The following is a 20,405-nucleotide window of genomic DNA, read 5'->3' as shown; positions in this document are numbered from 1 at the left end:
CAATTTATGAATTTATTCAGTTTATTCATTAAAGGGTTACTCCACCACAGAATGAAAATTTTGTCATTAATCACTTACTCTCATGTCGTTCCAAACCTGTAAAAGCTTCGTTCGTCTTCGGAACACAATTTAAGGTATTTTGGATGAAAACCGGTAGGCTTGAGAGTGTCCCATAGACTGCTAAGTAAGTAACACTGTCAAAGTCCAGGAAAGTATGAAAAGCATTGTCAGAATGGTCCATCTGCCATCAGTGATTCAAGATGAACAAAGCTTTTACGGGTTTAGGAACAACATGGGGATAAGTGAATAATGACAAAATTTTCATTTTGGGATGGAGTATCCCTTTAACAATTTATTCAGAAAGGTTTTGTGAACTGAATCAACTGATTCTTTGGAAAGATTCAAAAGACTCATTTGCTTAAGAAATGGATGTTGCTTCTCTAATGAAGTGAGAAAGGAGATATGAGAGAAAGAGATATGTCTGGGTTGAGATAGTTGGCTGAGCGTCGGGTGCATAAGACAATCAAAACAGGAAACACTTTGGGAGTTCTGAAGTCATCATCTGATTGGTTTAATTCTACAGGTTTTCCAGGAGATCTATGTGTTGCGATCTTTAACGATCTGCATGGAAACAAATTCATTGTGATGCCAATGAAAGCTGGAGGCTGCCTTTAGCCTTCAGGTCTGACTACCTGAGACTAGGGTTTAGGCAGATTTTCAGTGAATAACATGTTGGTCTGTTTCTAACACAAAGTATGATTTCAGCAGGTTTGGAATATAGCGCATAAGGCATAAATTTTTTTTTTTTTTTTTTTTTTTGTGATTTCGCATCTGAAGCTTAAAATTCTCAGTTGTCATTCACTATAATTGGATTTGTATAGATACAAATCTATTCATAATTCTTCATATATATATATATATATATATATATATATATATATATATATATATATATATATATATATTATATATATATATATAAAAAAAAAATTTTTAATGAAAGTAAGTCATATCATGACAGCGAGTAAATGTTTTTTGGTTAAACTATCCCTTGAAGAAGGTAAGACTTATACTTTTACTGTAAATTATAGAAAGTATGATGTTCTCCCCACTTCTAATGAACAAGTCCCTGGGTGATACTTTAGTTTACTAAAAAAGTCATATTTCTTATTATTTTTTTTGTACTTACATGTATGTACATGTTACATTTTGTTTAGTTAATTTAAAAATGTATACTGTCAATACATGTTTGTGGTACATGTTAAGGCCATTTTTTATGAACTCATCATCATATATATATATATATATATATATATATATATATATATGTATGTATGTATATATGGTCTACTGTCATAAACTACAAAATATACAGGCACCAAATGCTGTCACTGTAAATCAGTGAATTTCTGGCAACCACAGCTGCCAGCTTTTTTTTTTCTCCTAAACACAACACAGAAACACACATTTTGTGGAAACTGTGAAAGAGTGTTACATAGAGTGATTAACATGCACACACATTTGCAAGACCCCCCCCACACACACAGAGAGATTATGTTATAAACACAAATATACACAACAAGAGCTAGTCTGCAACTTACCCCTTATTATCAACAAAATCTGACCAATAAGATCAGTGCAATTATTTTGAAATTTTTATTTATATAATTTTGTCAATATTAAGATATAATATTAATATTAAGCGATTTTAAATTCTATATGAATATTCAGAATACGAAAGTTTTCTCTGCTCCTAAAAGCAATAAATCCAGCCTGCTGTCTTTTACAGACTTACTGCATTAGCTACTCTACTGCATTCTCAGCTGGATGCATGTCAGCCAATGAAATTGCACTAAATCACAGGGGGCTGATGGGATTTGTAGTTTATTGATTTCTGGCTAATCCTTTGCCATTTATCAAAAAGGACACAAAACTAGTAATGAAATCTTAATAACCATTGACGGGAGATTATTCCTAAAATAAAAGCCTGTTGTAATGAAATGATGTAAGAATCATTTGTTTTGCAGCACAAATAACCACATCAGCAGTGCATGAATTATGCATATGTATGATCATATGTATCCCCCCCAAAAAAGAGTCTGAAAAACAAGACAAAAAGGGAAAACATGCAAGAAAAATACCTTCGTCCCTCGGTCTGTTCATCGAAGACTCATCGTGTTTTTTTGTGAGCGGACCTGGGTTTAAGACAAAAAGGGGGGGAAAGAGAAAAGACAAAATTCAAAAAGGTTTTACTGCGCTTAAACAAAAAGAGCAAAAAATTCCAAATCAGCAAAACAAGAAAAATGACAAACTAGCAAGAGATCGTGTCCCAATTTAAAAGAAGAATCAAAAACACCAGCCAAAGCAGAAGAGCAAAACAGACAACAAACTCAAAGAAAGAGAAAGAGAAAGAGAAAGAGAAAGAGAAAGAGAAAGAGAAAGAGAGAGAAACTGATGGTGGGGACACTTCCTAACATCCCTACTACCAGCTACGATGTTGTCACTTTTCTTCCTCAGTTTTCCCTTCCACACTCACTCATTCTCTATATGCCAGACATTCAATGACAAATGTCCAGCCATCTCTCTGTGTGCCCAGAGAGATAAAGTGATGAGACATGTGGAAACACTGTAGCAAAGCTACGTTTAGTGCAACGGCCCTCAGGAGTCCTCCGTCTTAATGTCCTGTGGGACAGTAACTCCCCCTCACAGGATGAGACTGCTGAAACTGTGATCTCTCTTTTCCTGTCTTACAAACAAACAAATAAACAAACCTGTTGCGTAATGCTCTCAAGAAAGCATCTGCCAAGGACATACATTTGTATCTATAAATTAACATTTTATTTTTTTATTTTTTTAACATCAAATTTCCAAACAGTATCAGCATCTTGTGCAAAGTTGAATTTGAAGTCATAATCGGGTTTACTGTCTTTTTTTTCTTTTCACACTGCAGAGCAATGAACATAAATAAAAAGTGGAATACATTCAAAATGTTAAAAATGACAAGAAACTCAACAGCAAAGTCCTCTCTATCCTTTTTTCAGCAACAAAAGTGACCATGACAACCACAGTTTTCACCAAATTAATGTTACAAGAAGTAATTTTTTTTTATTAATATGAACTTTATTTATAATTCATTCCATTCATAATCTTTCTTTATATATATAATAATAACACATGCTACCTCCTGTTTTTTTTATATATTACCATCATTACTGTTAAACAGTAAAACCATTAAAAATAATTTTCAGCAATTAAGGTAAAATAAAATATAAAGTTGATGATGAAAAACTTAAAAAAGAAAAAAAAAAACTAGGAATGTTTAGAAATTATTTAAACTTAAAAATTAAAGCATCATTAAGCTATATATACATACATATATATATATATATATATATATATATATATATATATATATATATATATATAAAGCAAAAAAATATATATATATATATATATATATATATAATGTAATGTTGTTGTTTAATTTGGTATTAACATGGTTTTCTTCGTAGTGCTTTGAAGTACCATATTAAAAGCCTGGTACAGTACATGATATTCTAATCATACCCTAGTACCACAGTATTTTTTATAGACAACTTTATTGAAAGAATAACTGTTGTAACTATGCCATTTTGTAAACTATAGTTAGCATGTAGCTAAAGTATTGAAATTCGGGTGATGAATGATAGTGTATTAAAAAGTCAAGTCCGATGTAAAAATCTGCATGATGTTAGTTATTAAACTGTAGGTTTCTTCTCATTTCTGGTCTCATTCATTCCAGTGAAACAGATCAGCTGCTTTAGTTTGTACTGCGACAGTAACGTTCTGTCAATGGCTTCTTCAGGACTGGAGCTGAGAGGATCTGGTGCAGCGAGACACATTAGCATCTGTCGCTAACTCAGGTTAAATGGTAAATGTTTGTGTGGCGACAGCCATTAATGGGTATTATCAGCATGACCCCCTACCCCCTCCCTCAGTACTGGCGGTGAGGCCTGTAAGAGACGAGATAGAAATCATCTCCATTTATTTACCGTTTATCTGCTAAACAGGCTCTCCACAGCAATAGACCACACACACACACACACACACACACACACACACACACACACACACACACACACACACACACACACACACACACACACACACACACACACACACACACACACACACACACACACACATTCTCACCCAGTCTGCCCAACAAACACAATGCACATATATACAGCACAACTCTATTCTCAGAACTCACTTCAAATGCTATTCACCTGATTTTTTTTTTTACTTTATTTTTTCACATATCACATATAAACATTCACAATTACATTTAAAATGAAAGTTTCATGTTTTCAGTGTAGAATTAATTTTTCCTAACCCAAGTTAATATTGCAGAGAAATGTAAAAGTAGTGGGTTGATTTTCCTGCAAAGTCCAATACTATATAGTTTGAAAAAATGAGTATTTAAAATGAGCAGTTTATTTGAGCTAAAATTCTGAAGCATGAGGATTTGCTTGACTATCCAGACCAGCCCAACACAGAAACACTAGCTCTATATGTATATATGTAATTAAAATTAAATAAATAGTACAACAGTTGGTTTCCAGTAGTAAAAATCTGATTCATTTTGTCCATAGGGGTATAGATTTTCTAACAGTAACTTACAAACCTTTAAAGACAGACCTACTGTGAGCTGCGAGGTTGTTAGGTAAGGGGTAATGTACATCCATCCGATTGCGATCACAGAATTACCCCCGACTGAGTGATGCGAGACCCCTCTGCTTTGTGTCGGGGTCTTGCATCACTCTGAATGGGGTTATTCTGTGATAGAAACTGGCTGGATGTACATTATCCCACTTATTACACAGCTACTTGCCACATAAGTAAATAATTAGACACAAAATATTGATTTGAGTTGAAATATCTGAACGAAAAAGGTTCAGTGAAGAAAGCAGTTGCTAGCAAGCTGCAAGTTCAAACTAGACAGACATTTAAAGGACAGTCATACCACTTATTACACACCATTCCACCACATAAATAATGATGTCGATAAAAGATATTGATTTAAGAAAAAACTGTTTTATAATCTTACAAGAGTCCACTACACCAGGATGACATAATTAAATAACTGTACACACAATATTGAATCGAGTTTTAATATTTTATTAGCTAACCAAACACAAAGCTTCCATGAAGAAAAACTGTTCCTAGCAAGAGTATAGTGCTGACTTCAGTTGCCCGGATGAGCCTGTATTATCAGCTTTTACCGATTGTTATTGACGGATAACATGCTTCGGAATGTTGCGACTGACCAATCAGAATCAAGTATTCCACAAAGCCATGTAATAATAGATGGTATACACTTTTGTTGATGCTACTAGTCCATATTATTTCAAGTTACTTTTTAAATGATCATATTTAACAGCAAAATTACTGGTGAAAATATATAATTATAATTTTTGAATTTGCAGTTTATTTGTAGTTTGTAGTTTTGGACCAGTAAACTCCAGTACACACCGCAGATTACCATGAATTACCAGAATACCATAGGTTCGTATTCTTCCAGATATGTACAAATTCAGATGTATATTAATTAGGTATTTTTCCATGCAACAGCCATTTGTTGCCATGCCAAATAATCCTCTAAATGAAGGATTACTTGACCTTCGTGGCACTGTGCTCTCCCCTTTTGGTCATTCATGTTAAACTGGATTGGTTGATCTGAAACTAAACCCACTCCTAAACCAGACAGCTATTGGGCCACTGAGCACACAGACTTTCCTCAAAAGTCATAACTTTATTGGTTACATTTAGAATACATCCCTCCCAAAAACCTTACAGGTGAATGATGTGATTGGTTGCTGACCAGGAGGGCAGATTGATTGTTTGTCTTTATTAGGGGAAAATAGTAAATAGAATCCAAAACATAAAAAGTCATAAAACAATTTCAACAGAAAACAACATTTCAAAATACAACATCTACTTTGAATGAAAGATTTCAAACAAATGCAGTAAATAACACATGAAATTAAGTGTCCCAGCAGACTCCATTCCTCACTGTAGATCCTGTGTGCATCCACATCAACTACAGTATCTTCCTCATCTTACACTGAGCTCCACCATTTCTGTCCTCCGCAGTGCTCTTTCTGTGTTTGTCTCGGTTGACCTTGTCTCCAGCAACTGCAAAACAACAGTAATGTTGACAATAATCTTTACAGGCTAATAGCCTATTTAAGAAGCTACATCATGTCCATTTCTAAATTTACTGTTGTCTCTCTTTGGCTGATTGAGTGTTTCAGCTGGGCTTTTCCGGAGCAAAACTATGAAAACTTCTTTCTCATAACCTCATCATAATTCCTGCAGGATACCTAAAACACATAAAATGTGTTTATTAAAGGAAAATATTTAATTGGTAATTAGGTGAAACAATACAAAAATGGATTAATCATTGCAACATCCTTCTGAACTTACGTTACCATTTATATTCTCTGAAGATGAGTTGACCCAGCCTTGTGTGTAGGATACTGTAGGAAAGAGAACACATTATCTGAGAAAAATGACATATAGTATAAATATAGTTTTGACATTAAATATATTAGTTTTACACAATATAAATAATCAATCTTACCTGGTTTGTGCATTTGTTGAAGTGGATTCTTCCCAGAACTGTGCAAGCTTACAAATGTTTCAGTCTGTAGCTGCTGGTGTCTTCAAGAAGTGTGACTTGAGATCAGGTCAAACACAAAAGTCTTAGCCAGGGGTGGGGTGTGTGTATGTGTTTGTTGTGTTTGTGTGTGTGTCATTGTGATTGTGGGAGGGGATCATTTATGAAGAGCTAATGGAGACCAGTGCTATTTGACACACTTTTACATAAAATATTTACATAAATATTATTTTGTCTATATGTAGTTTAAAGTTCTAAATGTAGCTCATATCTATAATTGATACACCAGTTAAGGACCAGATCATAAATTCTGGGAAATAATTTGGAAAAAATAAAACTGGCTGGAAATAATTTGGAAAAAATAAAAGTGGGTGTCGAGTGAGTACATCTTCTCGCATGTTCCTCTGAGCTGAATCCTCTCCTGAGTTGCACTTAAGCTTTGAGACTCGATCAATGCTGACGTGATTTTCAGTTCAATTGACCATCTCTGGTCAGTTCTTCCAGTAAAGGCTGGAAAGCAGGAGACAGGTTGATGGGAGTATGGAACGAGTGTGCGTGTGTGATTAAGTCTCAGCAACATCAGCACTTTATCGACGCCTAAAGCATTTACAGATCAAGCTTTCATTATTTTACTGGTAACTGTTTCCGACTATATGGTCTACAGCCTCCATTAGGACTCAGGCTTTTCCAGAAACTTAATCCTGTTGGCCTTTGAAGACGATGCACCAGCTTTAAAATGAAGGCCCAGAATTCCCCTCTAAGTAAAAGAAGACACAAGAGATGCTGTCGGTGTGGAAGTAGAGTGGAAAGCATGATAATGAAGACTTAAAATGGAGGAAAGATCATTTACGTGGGATGAGTCTTGGGTGGTACGTGGGTTGGTGAGCGCCTGGTGTGGTGACAGTCGGAAAAGAAAAACCAGGCTCAGAGAATGTGGCGTTACTCCTAGTCTGAGAGATGGCAGCGGGTTTCAAGCGTGCATGTTGAGCCATTGAACAGTTTGTGCAGTAAACACTTTCTTTCCTGAGAAAGTGTGTGTGAGCGATTGTGTATTTGGTATTTTTTGACAGGAGTGCATGACAGGAAACCCGGCAGTACACCATCCCAGTGTAACCAGCAGGTTTGTCCTCCCTGACAGGCTTGCCGTGTAGAGATGTCTTCAGTATATTCTCTCTGTCTCTCTTTCTGCTTTTTTTTCTGTCTCCCTCTCACTGTCTGCAAGGGGAGCAGACCTAGAAAAACAGTACATGAAAGCAATCTGCCTTGAAGGGCTGATGTCATGTGCTCAGTATATAGCTCTCCTCCATTAAAGACTCTAGATGAGCCATTAAACAACAGCCACAGCAGTTTCTTTCTTTCTGTTTTGTATTAACTCTAACACTGTGTCCTAACCCAATATGACATGTCCAGTTTCCAGTGGCTGTATTTTGTCGGTCCACTCTTAAAGCAAAAATACTATGCAATCTTGGTCAATCAGAAAATGTTTGAAGTTTAATATTCAGCTCTGTGTAGCAAAATTTGACCAATGAGATTTTGATGTGTGTGGGGCTTACCAGCACGACAATATGGAATTACAAACCACATGACCATTGAAATGTCTTGTTGCACTAGTGGCTGGATAGAACAGTGCAACTGTGGTAACTAACACGGTTTCCTAACCAGGCGTGACACATCAAGCCTCCAGGAAGTAATTTGTCTGGACACTTTCAAAATGAAATTGATGCGTGACATGCTAATTGCGTTATTTTTTCCCCAAACCAGTTTGTCAGGGACATTAGAAATCATCATGCCGAACAGGAAAACTCATCCTCTCACTAGTCTGGTTTTACAGCTTCTTTGTGTTTATACTCACGCTCTTGCAAACTATTCAAACTCAGATTTCTAATTTGTAGATTTTACATAAAGAGTTGTCAAAAACTTAATGATAGTGATGTTGAAGTCATGTGAGTGTGGTGTAGTTTGTTTATAGCCTAACTTTAGCTTTTTACTTCCGGATCTTGTGGATAATCTTGGATCTTAAACTTGATCTTGTGGATAATCTAGATATTCTCGATTAACAAAATGTGTATGTTTCATGAACTTTTGTTGGTCACAAAGCTTATCTTCGGCAATAATCCAAAAACCAATGGTAACTTCCTGAAAGCTATGCTAACTTCCTGGTTGGCCTACAAAATTGTCATCATTCTAGCACTCTATTAAAAGCCAAATGTTTTTGTAAGCAATATATAAATCAAAAGTACTTTAGTACAATATCACAGTAGATGTTTTAGCAGTGCCCTGTTCATTTTTGGAGGATCTTAAAAGCATGAAATAGACTTGCATTTTCCCCAGTCTGCTGCCTTCAACGACACAGCTCAGGATGGACTCTAGTGAAAGACTTGGTGATTGGCTCAAAAAACTTGTGCAAAACTGCACTCATAGCAAAGATGACACATTTCAAAACATACACTACTGTTCCAAAATTTTGGACGCTGGTAATATAATTTTTTATTATTTTTTTGGAAAGAAGTCTCTTATGTCTTTAAGGCATCAAAAATATAGTAATATTGTGAAATCTTGATACTATTGAAAATAACGGTTTTCTATTTTAATATATTATAAAATGTCATTTATTTCTGTGATGGCAAAGCTGAATTTTTAGCAGCCATTAATTCAGTCTTCAGAGTCACATGATCCTTCAGAAATCATTCTAATAGCTGAATTGCTGCTTAAGAAACATTTTATTATTATCACCCAGGCCTGTTCCTCTCTCATCCTTCACTGTTGTTACTCCTCTTATCCTTCCAGAGATCCTCCGTAGGACTCAAGACTGGTGAGTGGTGCAGGTGTCGCTTATTTTCAATTACTCCACCGGCCTTGCTCTGTTCCCACGGCTCTCGGCCACACCCCACTCATCACATCAATGTTCAAAAGAACAGCATTTATTTGAAACAGAAATTATTAATACCTTTACTGTCATTTTTGATTATTTTAATGCATCCTTGCCAAATAAAACAATTTATAAAAAAAAAAAAAAAAATGTATGACCCCAAACTTTTGAATGGAAATTCTATCTGCAAGATTTCTCCATGTATTATATAGACACTCTTGGATATAAACAAAATTGTGTGAGCGTGAAAAATAATATTATCTTTAATATAATCCCAGATAGCACACAAACATCTGCGAGATGTCTGCTAAAGATCTGGAAAACATCTGCTGTTTAACAGTACCGCAAGGGCTGTGCCAAGTGTGCGACCACACAGGGTCTTGTACCTCTAGAGGGCCTCGTTCCTGGACTGCATTTTATGCCATTTATGTCTAATTTCATTACTGTTTTTCCACCCATTTTGTCCTTTGAAAGACTAAAATAGTCATAGCTGATAGACAGTATGAGACTCTGTTCATAAGAATCAGTAAAGCTGTTTCTTGTTAGGATGACAAAAAGTTTTAAAAGTTAAACTTTTAGGCTGGTCTAGAGCCCTGCATTTCACCCCGACTTTTTTATACCCCTTGGGCCGGACTTCGGGCCAATTTTCACGCCACAGTTCAGACGCGGGCCAGGCCTCGGGCTTGTTTTAGGCTTCTCCTTATTTTTACATTTTAGACATCCACGAATTAATGCTGAAAAAAATTGCCATGCTGGTGGAAACAACACAAGGCCGTGCTACCATGACTGTCAAGAACGGATCGACAGTGTTTATTGTCCCGCAGCGCAGCTGAAGAGTTCTGCGTTCAAATGCATGCAGTAGGCTTAGGCTTGCCGCAAAGAATTGGCAAAAGTAAGTACCATAAATGTGTCAGGGGGAAATAGGAAGGAGATATTTGAATTATTTACTAATAAATAGTGTTTTCTGAGTCGGTGTCACAAGGATGAAGTTGCCAATCCTGACTCGCCACCTCTTCATTAGACACGCCTTTAGAGAGAAGTGCATCTTTACGGATAATGATTATAATGAAAGAGGTTTTGTTTTTGATTTGTTTTATTTTGTTAAGTAGTAATTTAAAGCTTTATATATATATATATATATATATATATATATATATATATATATATATATATATATATATATATATATATATATATTTATATATATCATGTCTGTGAGGCATGTAGGCTATTCACTGAGTTTTGGTTAATTTTTGTGAAGAGCTCCTGTTCAAGACGAGACGGCAGAAAGCGCATCATGTTTGTTCTCTTTATTTTATAAAAGAGCAACGCTTTTTTGATTTTTTGAGTGCACACAAATAAAAGTAGGCCCTTAACAGTTATGAATGATGCATTGCTCTTACCTTTATGAGCAAAAATGATGGTGTATCCACTGAAAAAAATGCAAGTGATTGTGCTGGCGCCACCATGTCCTGCAAAGCGTGCTTTAGCTTGCACTATCCGCACAAATTATTGGATATAGCACACATTTATCTAGGTTTAACGTTTAAACATACTTGAACTGTTTTATATCTATAAATTTTATTTTAGGCAAGTCGTGATGATTTGAGAAGGCTAAATTGATCAAATATAGACTCACATGTCTGACACTGGCCGCTTGGTCATTACTTTAGAAAACAAAAACTTATATTTAATGAACAAAAAATTAACTTAACTTTTTCTAAATTAACTTAATAAAAAAAAAATATATATATATATATATAATCACTTTGCAATTACATACAAAACTGAACTATTTTAATAGCTGGAACAGGGGAGAGAAGGGAGAAGGGGGAAAAAGACGGGCTTGGGCAGGTAATTCTGATAAGCTTTCAGACACGGCCAGGCTAGGGCCTGAGCTACTCGGGATAGGGCTTAAATTTGAGGCCCGTGCAGGGCTCTGGGGGAAAAGACGGGCTCGGGACGGGGGCGCCATATTCGTCAATGTCAAAATGATCGAGATGGCCAATCAAATCAAAGAATGCGGGTCTTAATTTTAAAGATGCAACTAGAGTTCGTGGAAAGATGTAAGTAGTACTGTATTAGAAAACTGTTTTATGATAGAAATGTTGAGTGACCAACAGTAATAGACTATTTAGTGATGCAAACTACTCAACTTTTTATGAAATTTCACGGTTTTGAATTTAAAATATGCGATCATGATTCATGTAGCCTAAATCATAAATTAATGTGGCCAGAGACGTTTGCATTTTTGACTATAGACATAGCCTATAATATATACATATTTTCAAATAGTGTAAATTGATTACTACTTCATATGAAGAGTTCAGATGCAAAAGCCTCTTAGTGTCGTTTGAAATTTTCTTCTAAAATTAAAATTTTTATCAGGCTCCCATGTGTAGGTTCAGTAATTTCACTTCAATGGCAATGAATAGTTTATTTTCTTTCTCATTACAGTAAAATAACTGAACATAAACATAGGAGCATGAGAAAATAATCATTTTAGAAGAAAATTTTGGATGGCACTTAGAAGCTTTTGCATCTGAACTGTTCGTATAGAACTACAAACCTAGAACTTATTTTAGCATTCTTATTTACTTATTTAATTGCTTTATTATCATTATTATTATTATCATTAATATTATTATAACGCAGTAGATCCTTATGTGCATGTGCATTACTGTGATTTGTGCGCAAGCATGTCAATGAGCACGGCATAATAATCGATCTGATGCGTGTTAAAGTTGCGTTCGTTACTATAGCACCCCCCCAACACACACAACCACACACACACAAAATTGTAGAGGGCCTCGCATGTTTTACACACATTCTAAATCATAAACATATAGAAGACATTTTCTAGATGTCTATTTAACGTCTGACAGGAAACTATAGACGTATTGCAGATGAGCAAACACTCTGAAAAAAATATATCTTGCAGATGTCAAATAGAAGTCTCTGTTATGTATGTGTGTTATCAGGGATAGCCCACTTTTTAGCATCCAATTAAATCCTGATGGATACAATCAAGCCCTACCTTACATCACCATTCCCGCTAAACATTCTGTTTCACTCAAAAATGTCAAATTACAGGAGCGAAATAGGGTGCGGATACCATTTCATGTTGTTTTTAAAAGTCACCCAGTAATGAGGTGAGCGCAGCCTCAAGTGAAATGATGTAATGGCCAGTTTTTCAGTGAAATTTCAGGAGAGGGACGAATCACCGTTGTAGTCATCTCCAAGAGCTCCTTGTAAATGAGGTCATCGAGCACGTGTGAGCGTATGAGTGCGCAGAGCCGTGTTTCTTTGCCTTTCAGTGCCTGTGGTGTGGTGAAGTGAGGAGGAGTGTGTATGTGTCTATGTGATATAAATTTTGTTTTTTTTCTATAGCAATCTCCCAGCTGCTCCCACTCGAACAAGTGTCATCCTTCTCTTTCTATCTCTCTCCTGTCGTGCTCTATGTATCTCTTGTTCACTCTTTCTCTCTGGTGAGCTGTCTGCGTCTGCTGCATCACGCTGTGCTCTGAAATATAGCTTTTAATAAAGCGTATGGATGGTAAACGCTCGTCGAACCAGTAATAAAAATGGAGGATTCTTGGTGTTTGGCAGAGGCAGAACTGTGGCAGGGACTAACACAGTTGGTGAGACGAGAACACAGCTGCCTTCCCACACAGAGCACAGCTGGAGATAAAAGATGTGTGTGCATCTGTGTAGAGCTGTTGGCTCTAATAGACCTTTCACTGTAAAAGAAGGTCTGCCATGTTGTTAGTGGTACGTGCTACGGCAAACGTCACTACCACTATTGCTCATACTTAGGGATGTGGATTCAAAACAAACCAGACATAACAGGATTCTTCAGCAGACATAACTGATACCTCAAATCATATGGTTGGAAGAAAGATGCTATTATATTAGTAATCAGACTTTTTGCCTGACAAATGATAAAATAGGCTGAAGGAGAGACCCAGGCCATATATAGGGGGAAGAATATCACATGAGTGAAATCTGACAATAATAAAAAAGTGAATGCAAGTTGAATGCTGAACATACTCACAAAAACATGTTCAGGTCAAATTTCACCCCTAAACTGAAAGAGAAAAAAAAAAATATTTGTATAAAAAAATCAAGTCTGCTTGTAGGAACAGTTACATTTTTTTTGAATTCCTCCCATTACTAATTGTAATATATTTTAAAGTAATGCTGCTTTTAAACAAAATAAATATACTGCGTATAAATGCAAAGCTGAATTTCCAGCAGCCGATACCCCAGTCTTCAGTGTCACATGATCCTTCAGAAATCATTCTAATATGCTGATTTGGTGCTCAGGAAATATTTCTTATTATTATCAGTGTTAAAAAGTTTTTGGTGTTTAATATTTTTGTGGAAACTGTGATTCACTACCATTCAAATGTTTGGGGTAAGGATACATTTAATTAATCAAACGTGACAGTAAAGACTTTTATGTTACACAAATATTTTAAAAATCTGCACTTTTTTCTCAGAAGTATTATGCGGCAAAAACTGTAATAATAATGAGAACCATTATAACACACACACACACACACACACACACACACACACACACACACACACACACACACACACACACACACACACACACACACACACACACACACACACACACACATATATAAACTTGGGCCAGTAAGCAACCACTGAACAAACAACCTAGCACTTCATCCTCCACTATCAAGAGCTCAAAAATGACCCACAAAAGTGGGAACTGCATCATGCAAACTGCATTCAGCACAGATTTTGTTACACTTATGCAATGTCACCTGATTTGCGCAACTTGTTTAGTTCAATATGACTCAGGCGGTGCAATAACAAACAGAGTGTGCAAACAAGTGCCGCTATCAGTGGCCACAATTAATTCTCACTGAATTGCCCGCAGTTGTTTGGAGTGATCCGATAGGGAAAACAGCAAGACAAATTTTCATATGCAGCTGAACTGTACTGTACTTAGGGGGGAAAAGAAAAATATGGGAGGGGGAGAGAGAGAGAGAGAGAAAGGACACAGTATAATGGGAGATTTGCCTGCAGGGGATTGTCATGATCAACAGCATTGGTTACAACCCTTGTTACAGTAAGAAATTACTGTTTACACTATGTGTGTGCGCATGTCACCCTACATGATATGATTTTGGCAAAATAGCTTTAGGCACATATGTATGTCTGAAATTGGTTTTATATGGGTGTTTGTGCTGTGATCCAGATGTGTATATCATAGAGGTTTGCCAGCTGTTGTGCACTGTGGGGAGGTGGACGGTGTCGCAGCTCTTAAACCACCACACACAACACGGCCTCGGCCAAACACATCAATATAACTGATATCTGATCTGCCCTGAGCTTGGGTTCAAAACATTCCACTGACTAGACAAATACAAACACATTTGATCCTGTCACATTGTATGAATACACACACACTTACTCAGAAGATGCATGAATGCGGTGTTCTGGATTCAGATGTGTTTAGTTGTGCGTTCTTCTTTTCTGAACAGCTGCATGGTTGTGAAACTGTGTTTGTTGGTGAACAGCATGAGTTTATAGTTCGTCGCAGAAGTGAAACAAGCCAATCCACAGCTATCATAACATTTAAACATTCACTTTTTTTCAGAGGTTGATCCAGATTTGCTCTCAGTTATGCATTAACTTTGTTTCAGATATTTCTCTTAAAATCCCTGTCTCTGTTAGGCAAAGTCAGTTCACTCGTTGGCCATCTTGATAACAGCCCCAGGCAGCTATTCTTTAGTAGCTGTACAATGTAGATAGACCGAAATCTGCACAACTGTTTGGCAAGATTATGTTTCGATAAACAACAATAAAATCTGACAACAAAACGATAATAAATATAGCCTATTTAGCTTTAAAAGCTTAAAAACAACTATTTTTCAGGCTGGTCCAGCTAATATGTATGCTTCAATTTTTATAACCACATTGATAAAAAAATCCATTAATTTATATACAAGAATCCATATTCACTTTAACAATGTCACTGGGAAAAAATAAAAATAGAAGCAAATGAGACATCTGTACAGTAATGATAATAAAACTAATATGAATGAGAGTGGACAATGTTAATTTTAGCTTCATGTTTTTGATATACAATAGTTTGGTTGTAGAATAGTTAGATGAGACAGTTTTAGTCAGTTTAAGCATTAAAATCTTTTTAATAGTCCAATTCCTATTTGTCTATTATAATAACTGCTGCAGGGTCCAAAATGAACTTTTACCACACCTGTCAATGTGGGTGAATTCATAATATATTTATCAATATTATCAACCATAATATTGTTTTGCATGATTTTTAAAAATAAAAAGTTGTCAACTCAATTATTTTAGCTTTTATTTGGATACTAATATGACTGTGAAAAACAATTTATCAAAAATTACTGAGTGCACCTTCAAAGAGACCTAATTTGCAATTTTTCCATCCCTTCTGGATTGTTTTTAAATTGAAACCTGATCACTAACTGTAGATACAACAGATTCCCTCTCATTATATCAGAAACGCCGTCTCCATGAAATTGCTGTGTGATTCTGACTTTTACTAGAATATAATTTCAAGATATTTTGCACATACTGAATGTGTTCATTGAAAAACTCTGCATTAGAATGGTGATGAGGGTGTGGAGAGCATGGCACGTACTGTATGTTTGTGTGTCAAGGCCGGGTCATCAATCACCAGCATCATTGATTGAATATTGATCAGCGTAGGCCATAATTCAGCATCTCTATCACACACAGCCTTACTAGAAGACCCACAGTGGCAGAAACCTCTCCTTTCAAACAAACAACAGAGCAAATCGTATATATTTGTGCCAATTAAATGAGAATGAGAAGACAATAGGAGCGTATGCATCTTATATACACACACTCTCCTTTGCTGCCTCTCCATCTCTCGTTCCCCTGCAGAAGAATCCTGATCCAATTTTCACCCGATCAAGGGCTGCTAGGATGGCAGAAATAGCAGCATTTGTTTGAGGTTTGTTCTTGCATCAAAAGCTATTGACATCATAGTTCTTCTGCAACGTCGACCAACAGGTTATTTATTTATTTACCTTCACCAACATCCCTACACCCCAAATGCAACATTCTGCCAACCTGCAGAGCCTCTAAGCGAATCTACATTTATATAATGCTGCCAAGCTTCAACTGACTATTGAACTGTTACCATCCTTTTGTTTAGCTGCATACCTTATTGATTGTATTAAAGGGATTTTTTATTTGGAGCGCAGCCTTGAATGAAGAGAAGTGAGCGTTACGCTTCAATCTGCTTGACGAAACACGTCTGGGTGAAATCAAATTTCCCCTGACGTGACCGAGAAACAGTCGCACATTACTTTTTTCAGAGTCAAATGCCACATGCCTGAAGGAAACACCAGCGGTTGTACAGCAGAGAATGAATAGTGTTGCATTTTTAGCTGAATTTAGGTTTATGCTTTGGTTCTGTGTAAATGAAATGCCACATTGCAAGCTCCTTAAACTTTGGCTTTGTCATGACCCTCATTCTTGTTTTCTGCTGGCTGCGCGTTAGAATCAACACACATAATGTGACTTCTGTGCAGTCTTCGCGGTGTAAAGAGAAAAAAAGGCCAAATGCAATTGAGTATGCAAATAAATTTAAGAAAGAAACCAGTAAGCAATGATGTCATCGCTTTTGTTTAGATTTTTGAACATTTTAACAATGTGCAGATGGAAGATTTTTAATAAAATTACTTAAAAACACTTATTGAAATGATGCACATGCATTCAAGATACTTTAAATTCATCCAACAAATTTGTATGAAGTCTATACATTAAGTGATCTGAGCTGAAAATGCAGAAATGGGAAGAGAGGGATAAAAATAGTCTGACAAACCAAACATTTGCCTCATTTGGTGCTAAACAAAGTAAATAGAATGAACAAATAAACACCACTATCAGCAGACGCAATAAACTGTGCTAGAATTTCTCCCAAAATATTTAGGAATATCAATATAATACAGTCTTGCAAGCATTGCAATAAAAATGAAACAATATTGTCTGTTAAACTGGACGTAGCATAGAATTAGCATTTCCAATTAAGCATTAATCACATAAACTGACTAAACTAATTGCGGCTGATGTTTAATTAGTTTAATTTCAAATTCATAGAGAGAGTGATCACTTTTATGTTCTAATTCAAGAGAAGATAAGAGATGAGAAGATGCTTATCATTTGAAATTATGATTATCTGTCTGTTATGCAATACATATGACCAGCTCAGAATCAGAATTATAAAAAAAAAATAATAATAATCTGAATTAAAATGAATACTGAGAGAATATTTTCTCAGAAATATAATAGATTGCACTAATCACAATATTTTTAGTAGAATGCTAAATAAAAGCATTTTTGTTTAGAATATCATGCATAGGCCTACTAATTTTTAACACTTAGCAAAAGGATCATCATATTTGTGGGTTCTTCAAAAAGCTTGGAAACGCCTGAGAAAGAGAGAGTGAACGAGCAAGAAGGAGAGATAGATGAGATAATTACGGTTGCTTCTAACCCTTTGGCTGTAAACTAAACTCACATCCCCACCAACTTGTCCAAAAGTCCCACACTAAACACGCACCAAATGTTAAACTGAAATGGAGTGAAAGCGCCAAGTCCAGATCCATTAAATCCCTCTCAAACCTGTGAATGATTCTCGGTGCAGTGACTGTGTAGGAATCCCTGTCAGTGTGTGTGTGCTGGACGATTTTCTGATAAGACTCACTAGCAACGCAGTGGTGCTTGGCACACATAAACATTGGAAGCGATGAGTGTGGAGATCATGTACACCTCCACAACACTGTCAGATGCATTAATCACTTACTGTGGAGGAACTTTTTCTCGGGGTTACTGTGAACAAGAGGGTTTGGGTGTTTTTTTTAGTGTTTTAGACCAGTCTTAACACTGCAAAAGTGCCATTTAAGTCACATCTGAAGAATTTACACACTTTCAATGAGGTCATTTTTTTTTTTGCATGCACACTGCAGACCCACTGCATTGCTGTCTGTAAAAAAATACTGCAACTATATCAATACAATAACAGATTCCCTTGTGTGAACATGCAATTCATCTTCTCTTGTTATGTGGCCCAGATTTTCTTATTATATCTTATTAGGGGAAAAAAAATCTATCTCCATTCGCAAAAGCTGATTCTTTGAACTTCTGTGTAAATAATGTGTAAAAATTTAATGTGTAAAAATTCTCTTAGATGCAGATTAATCACTAATTATATATCTCATTCATTCTTATTTTTAATTTTCACATGTTGATCTACAGCTGAAAAACTGCAAAGAAAGCTAGTAGGAAAGAAAAAGCACAAATTAGATATTTTAATGTCTTAATTTCTTCTCCTAGACAGCAACAAGATTAAATGGAGAGCAAAAGGAGACTTCAAAAATCAACTGTGTTACTCATACTTAAATGAGCATAATGTAGCACTCAATTATGCTGAGAATTGAACAATAATAACTAAACATGTTCCATTTTTCTTCAATATAATCTCTGTCCCAAAAAAACGAAACACAAACAAACATGTCGTGGTCTGATTTAGATTTACTTTTGATAGTGCACTTTAAACATTCTACTTTTTCTAGGTAACTTTGCAACTACATATCAACTATTAGTCATTAGAGTATCAGTAGACTGTCTGGTTAATATCTGCTAACACTTTATTTTGATGGTCCCTGAACACACAGTCTACTGAAAAGTAACTTTGAAACTACATATTAACTTATTTGTCTATTAACAACTTATTCTGTTAAGCCTAAGACTAACCCTAACCTAACAGTCTACTAATAACTTAATGAGAGTTAGTTGACATGTAGTAGCAAAGTCACTTATAGTTCGTAGAATGTATAAAGTGGACTATCAAAACAAAGTGTAACCTGACAACCTGTTTTATTTTAAAAAGCTAGAGCAAGATTTAAACCTGTGATCACTTGGCAAAAAGTATTTCTCTGAGCCACATCATTTGAGCTGCTCGAAGACTGAAATCCTAGAATCGCTCCTGCAATGGATGTATCATCCATCTGCAATCTACAGCACTTAGTGAATGTATATCTACAAATTAAGGAAGACTGATTTACTGACTCACTGTAATGGACAGGCACATTAACACACTCAAAGAGTACACAGAGTTGCTAAAACGCAAAAGTGCTATTAGCATTAGAAGACCTCCTGTGCATTTGGTTTCATCATTGAAGAGCTTTCATCTCTCAAACAAACACGCATTGCCTGCCACACTCCCATGACTATGACAACCCATTTTGAGAGCTGGCACAGTGAGACATTACCCAGCAGTCTCTGCACAACCCATTTACAAACTGCAGCGAGGGCCATTTATCAGAGACTTTAGCACATGCTCAGATTGTTGCCCATGCAGTTTCAGTAACAATCACTGACTGGAGCATGTTAAATATGTGTTGTGCTCGCAGGAGTTCTTGCTCTCTTTAAATCTGGCAACTGCCATTTTGCACGCACTGAATGTAAGTAATCTAACTTAAACCCTATATGCGATCACAAGCAACAGATTACCTTCTTTTATAGGAGAACAAAAAGAGAAGGATCCCAAGGTTATCCGGAGAACGGGTTATGAAGAAAGTTTCTTATTTGGAGGTGTAATAGTTGTAAATGAGTTTGAATCCTCTGTTTTACATTCCATAATCTATCTGTACCCCACATCACTACAGTAAGCTCTGGGAAAAGGCAGAATCACTCAAGATGAATGCAGGTGATTAGTCCCCCAATCAACAGAACTGGGCTGAGGAGGATGAACTTGCTATGTTTTTTGTCTGGGTGAAGATATGTTTAAAGTGAGAATGAACATGAATGAATGGG

General features: G+C 36.0%; 1 protein-coding gene and 1 long non-coding RNA gene across 2 annotated transcripts in view; both read right to left on the bottom strand.

Annotated features, from left to right (window-relative positions):
• The window catches only part of LOC109097949 (neuroligin-2-like), an 84,252-nt gene that overhangs the window by 30,544 nt on the left and 33,303 nt on the right, over positions 1-20,405 (bottom strand). The window contains exon 3 of the mRNA XM_042764984.1: positions 2,142-2,195. Within this exon, the coding sequence (XP_042620918.1) occupies positions 2,142-2,195 (54 nt within the window). The remainder of the gene's footprint in view (positions 1-2,141; positions 2,196-20,405) is intronic.
• LOC122146422 lies at positions 4,150-9,191 on the bottom strand. The gene is made up of 3 exons (XR_006160976.1): positions 6,474-9,191; positions 6,264-6,365; positions 4,150-6,177 (listed from the first exon to the last, which is right to left on the bottom strand). It is a non-coding gene; the product is annotated as an uncharacterized LOC122146422 (long non-coding RNA).

The sequence above is a fragment of the Cyprinus carpio genome, chromosome A10 (genome assembly GCF_018340385.1).
Source record: "Cyprinus carpio isolate SPL01 chromosome A10, ASM1834038v1, whole genome shotgun sequence".
In the NCBI taxonomy this organism is placed as follows: domain Eukaryota; kingdom Metazoa; phylum Chordata; class Actinopteri; order Cypriniformes; family Cyprinidae; genus Cyprinus; species Cyprinus carpio.
Note: the sequence above shows the minus strand (reverse complement) of the source record. Positions and strands in the feature narration are given on the sequence as shown.